At 42.9% G+C, this 13298-nt stretch overlaps 1 protein-coding gene across 1 annotated transcript in view; it reads left to right on the top strand.

Moving 5' to 3' along the window:
- POLR3E (RNA polymerase III subunit E) overlaps positions 1–10667 on the top strand; it is a 34781-nt gene extending 24114 nt beyond the window's left edge. Inside the window, exons 16-21 of the mRNA XM_084640526.1 lie at positions 147–304; positions 604–668; positions 2129–2625; positions 7042–7122; positions 8154–8279; positions 10299–10667. Of these exons, the coding sequence (XP_084496652.1) occupies positions 147–304; positions 604–668; positions 2129–2625; positions 7042–7122; positions 8154–8279; positions 10299–10355 (984 nt within the window). The 3' untranslated portion in view covers positions 10356–10667. The remainder of the gene's footprint in view (positions 1–146; positions 305–603; positions 669–2128; positions 2626–7041; positions 7123–8153; positions 8280–10298) is intronic.
- The last annotated feature ends 2631 nt before the right edge of the window (positions 10668–13298 follow it).

Here is a 13298-nt window from a genome sequence, read left to right as displayed (position 1 = left end):
AATTGCCGGGAGACTGCTTTTCTTGGCAGTCTCCTACCCAAACCTTAATCCAGCCCAACTCTTCTTATTTGGTGATATCACAGCCCAGGTTTGTATGGCTGCAGGTGTGGTTTCCCTGACCTGTTACACTTCTTTCTTTCTTTCAGCTTTGCCCGGAAGATGTGAAGGACTTCTTAGAGCACATGTCTATTGCAAGAATAAACAAAGGCTGGGAATTCTTGCTCCCTTATGATGAAGACTTTGTTAAAAAGCATCCAGATGTGGTTCAGAGGCAGAATATGCTGTGGATGGGCATTCAGGCCAAGTAAATGATTTGCTTTCTTCTGGGGGATAAATTAAAGATGTACAAGTACCAACTGTCCCATGACTATAGATTGTAGCATGGTAGTATTTTGATCTGCACTTTCTCTACATGTCCCTTTTAAAGGGCAGTTGTATGATGGGACTGTTCCATGGTTCCCAATTTCACTGGGCCGTTGACCATCTCCAAATGCTTTAGCCTTTCAAAAATGCCAAAGGAGCTAAAGCCAAAATGTCTGTGTTCGGGTGTAGGAATGCCAAACTAAAAAAAAATACTCTTGTGTATTTTCTCTTGAATTTCAGATTAGAAAAGGTCTATAATCTATTAAAGGAACATTTGACACCAAAGAAACAAGATGGACAATCAGGTATACTAATGGTTAAGATCATTATGAAATATACTCTTCTGTTTGTGTTTCTAGTGTAATTTCTGTGTGTCACTTCTTTTTTGGGGGGGAGGGGGGATGAGTCTGCAGTTTCCCTTTTGATTGTTTGGGGCAGATTCTGGGCTACATTAAGGTGAGCTTAAACCACCAGGGTGGGACAAGGCAACCTTAAAACTGCCATATAGGCACAACTGAGGATTCCCCAGCGCAGAGAATCCATGCGTGTAATAGACTCTACTTCCTCATTAAGGGCAGCGCAGTTGTCAGAGTTATTCTCACCATTGTGATAGCCCCATAGTTTATAAACCCGTGGAAATTAGCAGCTCCCCTACTCTGTTCTGCCATGGGTGATGGTTAAGCTATTAGTGAAGAATTAGTTTAACAGGGGGTCTAAGGAGGTACAAGGCCTTCTCTTTTCAAGGTGATTCTCCACCATTTGCAGCCAGTGAAAGTTTAAAGCAGCTGTTCTGTAATCATAAGAGGTTATGAAAACTTGAGATTCCAGGGAGTTTGAGCTAAGTACTTGGTTATTTACCAGACATTGGAGTCCATGGAGACTGCAAGCAGAACTGACAAATGGACACATGAATACATGTCAATACCCTCTATCTTATCTGCTGAGAAGGATTAGGTGTTGGGTTATTTGGAAAAGAATTAGTAGGCCTAATGGCATAGAAGATAAGTATGTGCTGAGTACGTGCATGCAGTTTACTATAAAACATAGTGTACTTTATCTTACTCCCTTGGTACTGAAGCTTGCAATTCCTCTGTCACACCCCCATTTGCTGAGAATGGATGTACAAAGGTGGCCGGGATTAGGGAGGGAGAGGACTCCCCATTTCCAGACTCTGTAGTTACTACAGAAAAGGGGTTCTCGATCTCTTTCGTGCTATGGACCATATCCTAATAGAGAAGGTCTGCTGGATTCACCACCTTCCCTCTGATCAGCGGTCACTCAAATCACTTTCCCATCCATTCTCCCATTTGCAAGCATGCAACATCCTGTGTAGTAGCTATAGCAATGGCTGCAGCTGGTTTTCTCCTTGCAGCAATTCTATGGGCATCCAGCCTCTCTTGAAAAATCTTCTCTTACAAAGATGTCGGGAGTCTAGGGGTGCAAGCAGAAATGTGTGTGCAGTTGTATGTGCAATTCCTGATTCACACAGGGCTCTAAGACTCACACAAGCATGTTTTCCCGTGGCCGTGGGCTTGATACTTCTGAAAAGTCAAGCCCTAAGTATCTTGCTAGCAGTTATTGAAATTTTTCTCTGCTTGTTCAATTATTTTAAAAACAAAATCTAGTCTGAAATCACTTTGGGGTCTTGGATCTCTGGAGTAAACTTTGTTCAGTGCCGTTAATTCACTAAGGTCTGTTTAATAAATATACTGTAGAATTAATGTCCAAGATTCTCTAACAGTGTTTTACTCTTATATCTTACTAGCTCACCCACTTCTGGTTTCTGGGGAACAAAGGGTCAATATGGCTAAAGCAAAAGTCAAACAGAACTATGGGCTGCTGGAGAAAGAGTTACAAAAGAAAAAGGCAGAGAGCAAAGCCAATGACTCTCCATCCAAGATGGATATTTCCAATGTCTGCATTAAAGAGGAGCCTTTGAGCGACGAGGAGCCTATGGACGCGTCCACCTATGAGAGTATGAACAATGGCCTGGTCAATGGGATCCATTCAGAGGAAAACTCCATGGACTCGTTAAACGGCCACTTGCCAGGCGGGTGCATGGATCGAGTTGCACAGGAACTGAAAGCATTTGTGATGAAGACGTTTAAGAAACAGTTTGTTCTCACTCTGAGTGAGCTTAAACGGTTATTTAATCTTCACTTAGCCAGTCTGCCCCCGGGACACACGTTGTTTAGTGGCATTTCAGACAAAATGTTACAAGACATGGTATTGGACACTGGCTGCAAACAGATTTTGGTGCCTGTAAGTATCCTCTTTATATTGTACACGTCGGGAAGGGCACACGTGCTGAGTGGCTGGGGTGCTTTTAAACATACTGTGACCTACACAGTGCATCCACACTGTGTGGCTGGGACAGATATCCCTCTGAGCAGCTGCCTCTCGGCCCATTGAAGATGGGGCTTTGGCTGGCTGACTTCCTGCTTCCCACAATCCTTGCTTGAGTGCTGGCCCCCTACAGTGCTCTCCTGGTCCACATAAAGAAACTCACAGGTACAGCTTCCTATGGACTGGACCCCAGTGCTTCACTAGTTGTTATCCTCACGATTCCACGAAGCAGTCTGAAGTGATCCAAATCCCAGGTCCATTTGCTGTAGCCAGGGCTGTACAAGCTCCCTGTTCTCAGGGCTGCTGTGGAAGGAACAATGGTATCTGTTATCTCAGGGGCGCAGGACACACCTGGCAATACAACAGTGGCTGGGAAAAATATAGCAGGAGTCACATGCTGTGCCTGTGCCACGTTCCTTTGGTCAATGGCTGTTAAATTTCCTTTTCTTGTAGGCGTTTCTGTGGCTGCTATAAAGACAGGGAAATGTTTGTATGTTTGAGAGTTAGGACTTCCTGCAGCACTGTGTGAAAATAGCTCAATTAGTGGAGGGAAGAGAGCTACCATTGTAGTGAGTGCAGAGAGAGTCTAAGGGTGAAACCAGTTTACAAGCCAGGTAGCAGTCCTGGTCAGTTTGCAGCTAGGGAGAGAACTTGCAGTCCACTGCCTTTTGGGGGAGAGAAAAAGAGAAGGGACAGCTGCTTGAAGGAGGAGGCAGGACAAAGGTCAGGAGGAGGACTGAGTGAGGGGAGCAGGAAATAATTCAGAAGTAGTACTAGAGCATGGGAATTAAGACTCAGCTAAGGAACAAGGCCTGTTCCGGGGAAGTAGGAATACTATAGTATGGTGGCCATGCATGCATGGTAGGTATACAGTGTGGGAGCTGGGAGGTAAGTAATGGACTTGAAATGCTTCTAGAGAAAGTCCCCAATTAAATGATTTCTTCTCCCTTCTGCCCGGTGACTTCTAAATCCCTGCTCATCCTGGCTGGTTTTCCACCTGGAGTCTCGTCCTGTGGCTGTTTCAGGGTCTCGCTTTCTTTCATGTGATGTGGCTGCACATACTGCGAACGTTAATTAGCTGAGGCCATTGCTGGTGCGGTCATTTCTTCAGGTTGGGTTGGTTTTGAAACTTTGTAAATTACTTCATTATATTATTACTTAAACTTCATGGGGAAGGAGGTGAACATACTGTTTTTTAAAAAACAACTCCTGAGGAAGCTGGACAGCGAGAGGGAATTGCCTCTCTCCTGTGGAACATGTAACAGAAGCTTTAAATATAGAACCTGACTTAAATCCGGACATTCCCTACTAAAGGGACAGTGTGGAGGCTTTTAGGCCCATCCAGCCCACCAGAGCGTGGCATCTGTTGTCTAATGTTGGCTGCAAGCGCATTGGTCATTCCTAGAAGCACAGGGCTTATCATGAGCCTTGTTACAAATCCCACTGTTTAGATAAAGGGACCCTGCACTGCTGCAATCACCAGCATAAATCCTTTCCACCAGGAGCCCCTTCCCCTGCCTCTCGCAGAGGGGGTTGAGATTAGTTGTGGTGTGTTTACACTCACCAAACACTCCATGTGGACATAGGGCTTTCTTGGGCATGGGCTGCATCCCTTGGTGGATCCGTTGGAACCCAAGACCTTCTTAGCAGTGCAAGGACCTTTCATTTTATCACTTGATGCAATAATTACATGTTAATTTTCTGTAATGAAGTTGCTCCAGTGATTAAAAACTAATGAACTGAGGTCATGAAAACAAGGCCCTCCAGGAGGGGTGCAGTCAAGCTGCCACATCACAGAAAATGCATTGCTGAAAACTTGGTTAAAGCCTTTACCAGTTCTCTCCCATAGAAATGAAGGATTTACTGACTCTGACCCAATGCGCTTAGAGTGCAAGTTAGTCTAATGGTTGCTGTGTCTTTGTACTAGAATCCACTGAGACGCTGCTTGCTGCAATCGAAGCCGTTAGGCACCTATTGCGGAGGTACTTTGCTTGCTCATACTTGGTAGCATTGTAATATCTTCAAGCCAAAAGAAATGCTCCGTCATTAGCACTGTGGTGGGATCCAGAGAGCGAGTCTTGGGTAGACCTACATTTGAATGCAATTGGCTGTTGTTTCCTTTAACCTAAGATTCCAGGCAATCTGGCAGTCCAGGACAGGCTAGGGCAAGGGAAAGGAAGCCTTGAACAAATAGTTTTGCTGCATAGTCACATTCAGCACTCACACTTGGAGTGAGCCTCTGTTTGAAGTTCCACAGTGCCATGGGGAGGATGTTTGCACACAAGGAAAATCCAATAACCTCTTTGAGTAGTGGCACCCTTCCCCCTCTTAGGGTTGCTGCCTTCCCTCACTAGGATCCCTTTCCTAGGTCTTTGAAGGGCACTGGAGGGCCACTCCACCTTCCTTGTGTCTTGATGGAAGCCCTGTAGGAAGGACTGCTGGCCTCTGCCCAAATCCTGAGGCGGGTCGATGTACTGGGATTAGCAGGAGAGTGAGATGATCTTGGTAATAGTGTCTTGCAGACGCTTCATGAAGGGGGAAGATGAGAAGTTTATATTTATTTATTTATTTTTAGCTCCCAGTCATCTGTTTCCTTGGAGGCATTCCGGCTGCTGAGGCTTGGTAAAACCACATTGGCTTAGAAGCAGAGTTCCTGAATGGCCAAGATAAATGCAGGCGTGGTAGTGTGATTGGGTCAGGGAAAGAGCATCTTGCAGTACAGGTCTGTTTCAGAGCTCTGTCAGACAAAGGAGAGCAAGTGATATGTAACACAGTGTTGGAATAAACACTTCTTGCTCCACGCATTGTCCCTCTCTCAGGCCTTGATCATAATTCATTTTCCTGTGAGAATCTGATGTCTGCTTTTATCTGTGGGATATGCATACCATAGGAGGCCAGCCTTTATTAGCCAGCGTTCCTTTGAGGAGAGAAAAGTCTGAAGTGTCAAGAGATTCTAAAGTTTGTTAAAATGTACATGATGTGTCTCACGATATTGGAGCAATGCAGGATTCTGAGCTGTTAATCTCACCAGGTAGCTCCTACCAAACAACAACTTTCCTCTTTACAGTAAGAGTATAAATTAAGTGTGAATGTAAAGACTAGGATTTCTGGCACAGTCATCCAGGGCTTTCATCTAAGCCTGTGAGGGATGGGAGGAAAGGTATGTTTTGTACCGGCTAACCATTAAGTGTGACAAGAAATGGAATGGAACAAATGATCATCCCTGTGCCATAGGGTAGGGAATCTGAATGGGCTTGTTCGCCTCTGATGGTTGATTTTGAAAATTAGGTTGTCATTGGCAAGGAATGAATTATTAGTGACCTGAAGGAGGAACTGTGTCAAGAGTCAGAGCATGCTCTGAGGGAAGATGTTGGGGCTAAGAGAGAGGTTTTTTATTTTTCCATGTAAGCATTTGTATGGTGTGTGAGTGGTGAGGTGGGGGCTGCTGCGTCGCTTGTGAGGTGGAGAGCGGCATGAGGGCATGGCAGCTGAGAAAAACCAAAGGCTTGTTTCCCTGCGTGGGTGCTTGAAATTAAACGTGTTTCATTTTCTGAGTCTGCTGGCTTCACAAGCAGTTTACTGTTCATTCTTGTGGGATTGTGTAGCCTGCCTACAAGACAGAAATGATGGGTGTTTCAGCAATGCCATATTTTTCCCTCACCCTGTGTTGGGTAAAGTTTTCCCATGCTTTTGGTGGCTCCAGGAGTGACAATTGAATATCTGTCTAATCTAAACTTTCTACTGTATCTCTCTATCTATTTATTTATATATGTGTATAACTGTAGCACCTAGGCACCCTAAAAACTGCCATAGTCCATGTAAAAACTTCTAGAAAGAGTGAAATCCTACTTCGTGCAATAGCAGAGAACAGCTCAGAGCAACTTTTAGCACAGAAGCAAATGTGTGTGTCAGTCGCTGCTTACAGAGAGAACTAAATGTTTTGTTGCCGTGAAATATCCTTTAACATTCAAGCACAGGCATTGCTCTCTCAGTGTTTAGCAGTTGCATCCAAAGGGTGAAATCCCCCCACTGCCCATGTCTCAGTGGCAGAGAGCCTGCACAAGCCCTGTGTGCTAGTTAATTCCCACTTACACCCTCAAAACAAAGTTTAAGCAGTTCATAGGCACTGTGGGTGGACCCTTAGTGCATGAGTGAATTTCACTAATAGTGAATAAAGGTGCTGATCAAACATGGCTTTGGTTTAATTGGGTCAATATAAGGCTGCTGAAGTGTTCCTGGAGCTTCCAACATTCACTCATTGAAGATGATGTGTTTTAACAGCCTGTAACTAAAATTAAAGCAACCACCCTGACTGGTGCAAACTGTTCTTAGTTTCCCCCACAGATTCATGCTGTTTCACCGGATGAATTAAAGGTTTATGCACTTTGGGAAGCTGGTGACATTTACGACCAGGTAAAGGCAAACATGGCTGTAAATCTAGCCAAGTCATTCCCAGATTACTGGTTGCTGGGAGCTTGGTATTATTTGCATTCTTGCTTTTAAAAGTGATACAACGGGCTGTCTCCCCCTCTCCCATGACCCCCCTCTTCCCCCCCCTTGGAGTCTGTGGTTTCCAGTGCCAAGCTACTCCAAGCTGGGAGGCAGTGCTCAGTCCACAGTAGTGATGATTGCTTCACTGGGGTATGGGAGAGCGGACAGAAGCAATAACATACGCTGCTCATTAAACACTAGTGTAAATAGCTTTGTAGACGTGAGTAGCACCAGTTTGCTGCTCCATTCAAACCAGGCCTTAGAGCATATTAAACTGTTCCTTGCTGTTTAAAAAGTCAGCATTATCCAATAGGTACCCTATGGCGGTACCTGAGAGGTCTGAATTTCCTTATAGCTAGAATGGGAAGTAACTGTGGCACTTGTGGGCATCCACTGCTTTTTAATTGTTACTACTGTAAATTGAGAGTAATGGGACATAAGGAAGCAGAAAGTCCATGCTCACAATATAAAACAATTTTCACAGGAAAGACCCACAGCAGCATGCTCTAGATGTTCGTTATAGAGAATCTAGTCCAGTGGAGTGAGCAGAAAGCCAGGAACTCCTGAGTTCTAAGCTTAGCTCAAATTCTAGCTCCATTAATTAAACTGTCTCTGCCTCAGTTTCTCTCTGTATAAGGGGGATAATACCTTCCTCAGAAGGGTGTTGCAGGACTTAATTAACTAACGTTTATACAATGATTTGAATACAGAAATACACTGTACATGCTAAGTATCATTCTTATACTTGCTATAGTTCTAGCATGCTAGTATGGGACTGTTTGGAGAGGGATTTACTAAGGAAGATTTCTTTAACACAGTTCAGCGAACGTGTTGTGCCAAATGATATACCTCAAAGCTTGTTTGGAGCCGACCGTGGTTTTCTCGTTTCATGTTTGGAAATATAATGCAGATAATTTTTCTCTTGTGTGTTAAAATAAACTTTTGTTTTAAAGCATCGGCAGGTTTTGCTTAAAATCTTTACCAAAAATTATCGAGTGCGCAGGAACATCATCCAGCATCAGTTGAGCCAAGAATGTGGAGAGGATCTAAATAAACAGGATGTGGATAGAGTGATAAAGGTAATTCATCAGGTTTAAAAATCATGTACAAAGCTCCTGTTTAATGGTGGTTTTGATACAGTCAGTACCAGAGCTTTTAATATATTGGCTTCACAGAAAGGACCATATTCTGTCTGGAGTTACACAAAATGATGGTATTGCTAGCGTGGTTTCTGTTTTCAAGTGGATAGGGCCTTATTTTCAATCTGTTTGATATAAAATATACTTGTTACAGTCTTCCTTTTTACCAAAGGGCACTGACTTTTGAATCCATCATCATATGATGTTATCCCAACAAATCTTTTTCTGATGTGGGCTAACAATGAATACAAAGTGTAATAAATGTACTTTCATGATTATTATTAAATGGTATTGTGTTAAACGTTAAGGGGAAAATTTTCAGCATGACCTGTTGTGAGCTTAGACATGGGATTTCCATTAACATTAACGGAAGTTGGTAAGAACAGTCCTCACACATCAAATTAAAAATACATCCTCTTACTCTCAAGGAGAGCTTACAGTTACCTAAGCAGCAATCAGCAACAACAACAAAACCCTTTATCAGTTAAAATATTTTATGAAAGAATGTTTACCAGTTTAACCCCCATGTATGCTCTGCCTTTGGAAGAGCCACCCTTTGTTTGTAAGGTGTTGCGAGACATACAGGGAATGTCTGGAGGGCAATACAGGCGTTAACATGTATTAAAGTGGTATGGTGTTGCTAAATAGAAATCCACCAACTCCTATAACTTTTAAATAATTATTGCTAGAAATTGGGTCACTCTGGCCCTAATTTCAGTAAATTATGTGTTTAAATGCTTTGCAGAATCCAGACCTGTATTGTAGATTTAATTGTGCATTGGAAAGATTAGGGTTCTGTTGCTTTGATAATATGCAGTTTGGCTTTATTCAGTGTCTCTGGTCTTGATTAGAAGAATCTGGTCTTAATATTCAAGATAAACCTAAAGCATGTTGAGCCTGTTCAGTTTAACACACACTGCTGGTGCAGGCAGATTTTTAAGAAGATAGGTGTGCCCAAACAACATATGTGCACATTTTCATGATGCAGCTCTTTAAGGAGTGTATCTGCGTAGGAAGTAAATGCACTTTAAGCCACGCAGCCTGTGCATCTGTATCACATGCCCAGAACTGGTGCGGGGTGGTGTCTGTCTTCATTTTCCCCTGAATACAAGTGAGTCAGAGCAGTGCATGAAAGAATCAGGAATAAGTCTGGAATGTATCTATCTTCCATGAACTTTGGTTCTTTTTTGAACCCTGTTTATAGTCTTGGCCTTCACAACATCATCTGGGAAGGAGTTCCACGGGTTGACTGGGCGTTGTGTGAAAAGTTCATGGAGGATAGGTTCATCAATGGCTATCAGCCAGGATGGTCAGGGTTGCAACCCCATGCTCTGGGTGTCCCTAAGACTCTGATTAGCAGACGTTGGGATTGTATGGGAAGGGATAGATCCCTTGTTCATTCCCTCTGAAGCATCTGGCATCGGCCACTGTCGTAAGACCGGATACTGAGCTAGATGGACCATTGGTCTGAGCCAGTATGGCCATTCTTATGTAGGGACTGTCTGCTACTCTGTGTTTGTATAGCACCTACTACAATGGGACCCTGTTCTTGGTTGGTCTTTAGGGACAATCATAACAAATTACAGATTTAAAAGGCCCCGTTCAACCAATGGGTTGCAATCTTGCAACCCTGACTTGTGGAATTAGTCCTATTAGGATTGCTGGATCCCATCCCATGGTTTAACTAGTCTGTTCTGAGCCATGGGAAAAGCTTTAATTGGTCTAGTATTCCTAGTACCATCATAGTTAAGGTAGGGTTCATGGGCCAGATTCTGCCCTGCTGTAAATGGGTACACTATGTGCACCAATGTTGCTACTATACACTTTTGATTTTTACATTTTGTGTCTGCTTCTTGGAATCTGTTGTGATTTGGGAGCTTTCTGCCTCTAAGGCTGATCAGTAATACTCTTAACACTAGACTTTTCAGCATTAGTAACTGCTTTTCCCATTCTCCCCAGGACTGCTGTGTAAGCCACGCTGGAATGTGGTACCTTAAAGGGACAGTGCAGTCTTGACAACAGTGGTGAGCTTTTCATTCCGTTATCTCCAGGACAGAGGAGGAAAACTGCAGTGGGCATAGACAGAATAATGCCTTTGCTTCAGGGAGCAAGGGGAGAATCTGACCTACTTGTGGCCACATGGGCACTGCAGAAAGACGGTTAGTGATGTCAACATTCACGCACTTGTTTGCATGGCCGCCTAAACACAAAGAGCATCGAGGAAGAAAATGTGGGACCCTATCTGCAATTTGATGAATTTGGGATTCCTAATGTATTTTGCTTCTCATTATTTCATTCTAATAAAATAAAAACATATACTGACACAGACATGATGGAATATCATGGTCTAATATTTTATTTTGTAATTAATGCCAATAAATGGTAAGTCTCTTGTTTACAAACATCCAACTTTTCTTATATGCCTAGCAGGTCATGATGTAGTCTGTGTGTTAAAGCACTCCCTCTTCCCACTTAAACAAACCTATGAATGCTCATGAAAATTTTGTATGCACCTGGGTTTCAGGGGAAAAATCCCTGTCTAACATTTTACTAATTATACATAGCAAAAACAGTCTCACCAATTGTTTACATGACAAGTTGTTTTCAAAAGTAATTACATATAAAGCAGATGTAGTGTATTCTACTTGATTTTTTTTTTTGCATAACTAGATGCTGGTATAACAAGGTAAGTAATCTTATGCACCATCTGAAAGGTGTCCAACTGTAGTTATCACATTTGGTGATGTAAAATCTATATTTTATGTAACTTTTTCAAATAAAATTTTATCTTGAAGATGGACTATGGCATCAGCCTCTGACCCCCATGTGTTTGTCTATGAACAGATAGAAGCAATGTAATCTTTTATGGACTAGAAAACGTTAACAGAGAATGACCTTTAGCTTATCCCTACCTACCCCTTTCCCCTTCCTCAGCTAAGTACTACATATTGTTACAAATCACTTAGTATTAATTATGGTAGCATCTAGAGCAAGGGTGGGCAAACTTTTTGGCCCGAGGGCCAATTTGGGGTTGCAAAACTGTATGGAGGGCCAGGTAGGGAAGGCTATCCCCCTCCCGCCCCCCTCAGAACCTACCCTGCTCCTCATCCCCTAACCGCTCCCTGGGATCCTATCCATCCCCTGACCACAGAACCTCCACCCCATCCAATCCTCTGGCCCCTACCAAGCTGCTCAGAGCCACATGTCTGGCAGCTGTGCTGCCCAGAGCTAAACACGCTACTGCTCTGCTCAGCAGGAGCGCGCAACCCTGCTGCCCAGAGTGCTGCCAGCCTGGCTGTGGGACAGTAGGGGAGGGGCCGGGAGCTCAAGGGCTGGGCAAGACAGTCCCATAGGTTGGATGTGGCCCATGGGCCATAGTTTGCCCAGCTCTGATCTAGAGCCCCCCTCCCCTCCAAGTAAAAGTAGGGGGCCCTGTTAAAACAAAATAAATAGTACTCTGCCACAAGGATTTTATTATCTAAGATTTACGTTTAAGAGCAGGTGTGAGAATTGGGAAAGGGACATGAGAACTAACTAATCTTTTAATCAATGAGTATGGCATATTTTTACCATTTCTTGTGTTTACTCTTCACTCTGCTTGTGCTGAAGTTAAGATTTGAGCATGCAGCTGTAGTTTCAGCTTATCTGGTGAAAACAACTGACTACCTCAGAACCTCACTTATGGTTAAGTGGGTTGTTTGGTTGAAATAAGTAAGTTTGTTCTAGCAATTAGGATTAATTTGGTTAGTTGACTAAATAACTTACTGTATTTACACAGCATCTCCATCTTCCTTTGGACAACATCCTACTGCCCAAGTTTTTGAATAACTAAAACAACATACTTTCTAGTTTACTCACATGAAGTTTATCTTTCATTATTAGCACAGGAAGATGCTGTTTTATGTCCATCGAGAGCAAACTAGCTTCAAACTGATTATTGCCTCTGAAGTCTCAGGTATTTTTCTGAATGCTTGTAAGATTTGAGCACAATCAATATAGCTACAATGACAATTCTATCTATTCCTGTAACTGTATCCATAAAGTTTCTAAAATGTAGCAGCATTCATGAAGATTAGTATTTATATATGTTTCACCTTTTCCAACATATTCCCACTTCAGAATTAAGCTGTAACAAAACATATTCAAGCATCAGTTATCCAAAAAACAGTCATCTTTGCCTTCCCCCTCTGTCTTTAACTGAATTTGTACTGTTAGCACCCTGTGTTTTATGACGCTGTATATAATAGGCAAGTATTTGAAAGTTACATTGTTTTTTAAAAAGGGGAAGTCACTCAAACAAAAAAACTTATCCAGTGACAGCAGATGCTTTGGTGCTGTAGTTCTGTACTGCCGATAATTTTGTTGTGTATGTCAAGAGGTTGTTATAGCCATGTCTGATAACTGGCTTAGAAAAAGGAGGCAAATGTCTGCTGTATACCAAACTCTTCGTTAAACCCTGAGCCATTTAACAATCAATAGCTGGGCAACTACTAGGAGCAATTAGACATGATTGACAAATCAGATTATGTAGTTACTAAGCAGGTACAGTAGAAAATGAGGCTGAAGTGGCAGAAACATTGGTCTGGGCCTTTTCCTTCTCAATCCTTCTCATTCAGTATTAAAATTACTCCTATTACTAGCTCAGCCTGTGCTTCCATCACCCAGTTGTTAAATTTTCAAACAAGCTCCTTTGTGTTTTGCCAATGTTGCCCCTCAGGTGGGAGGAGCTTCCCTGTATATGTCTGCAAAACTTATCCTCCTTCAAAACCCTTCCTTCTGTGATGCCTACAGACAGCATAATGGCTGGCTGCTGATGCCACAACCTATCATACTGACCACTAGTGCCCCATTGTTTCCTTATACTCTGTCTCAAGCTAGTTGTTGTCTGCCTTCGGCTATGTCTACACTACAGCCGGGATCAATGCTGAGATCGATCCACCAGCAGTTGATTTAGCAGGG

Source organism: Lepidochelys olivacea (assembly GCF_965140295.1).
Source record: "Lepidochelys olivacea isolate rLepOli2 genome assembly, chromosome: 10".
Classification (NCBI taxonomy): domain Eukaryota; kingdom Metazoa; phylum Chordata; order Testudines; family Cheloniidae; genus Lepidochelys; species Lepidochelys olivacea.
This window is presented reverse-complemented; position numbering and strand designations above follow the sequence as displayed.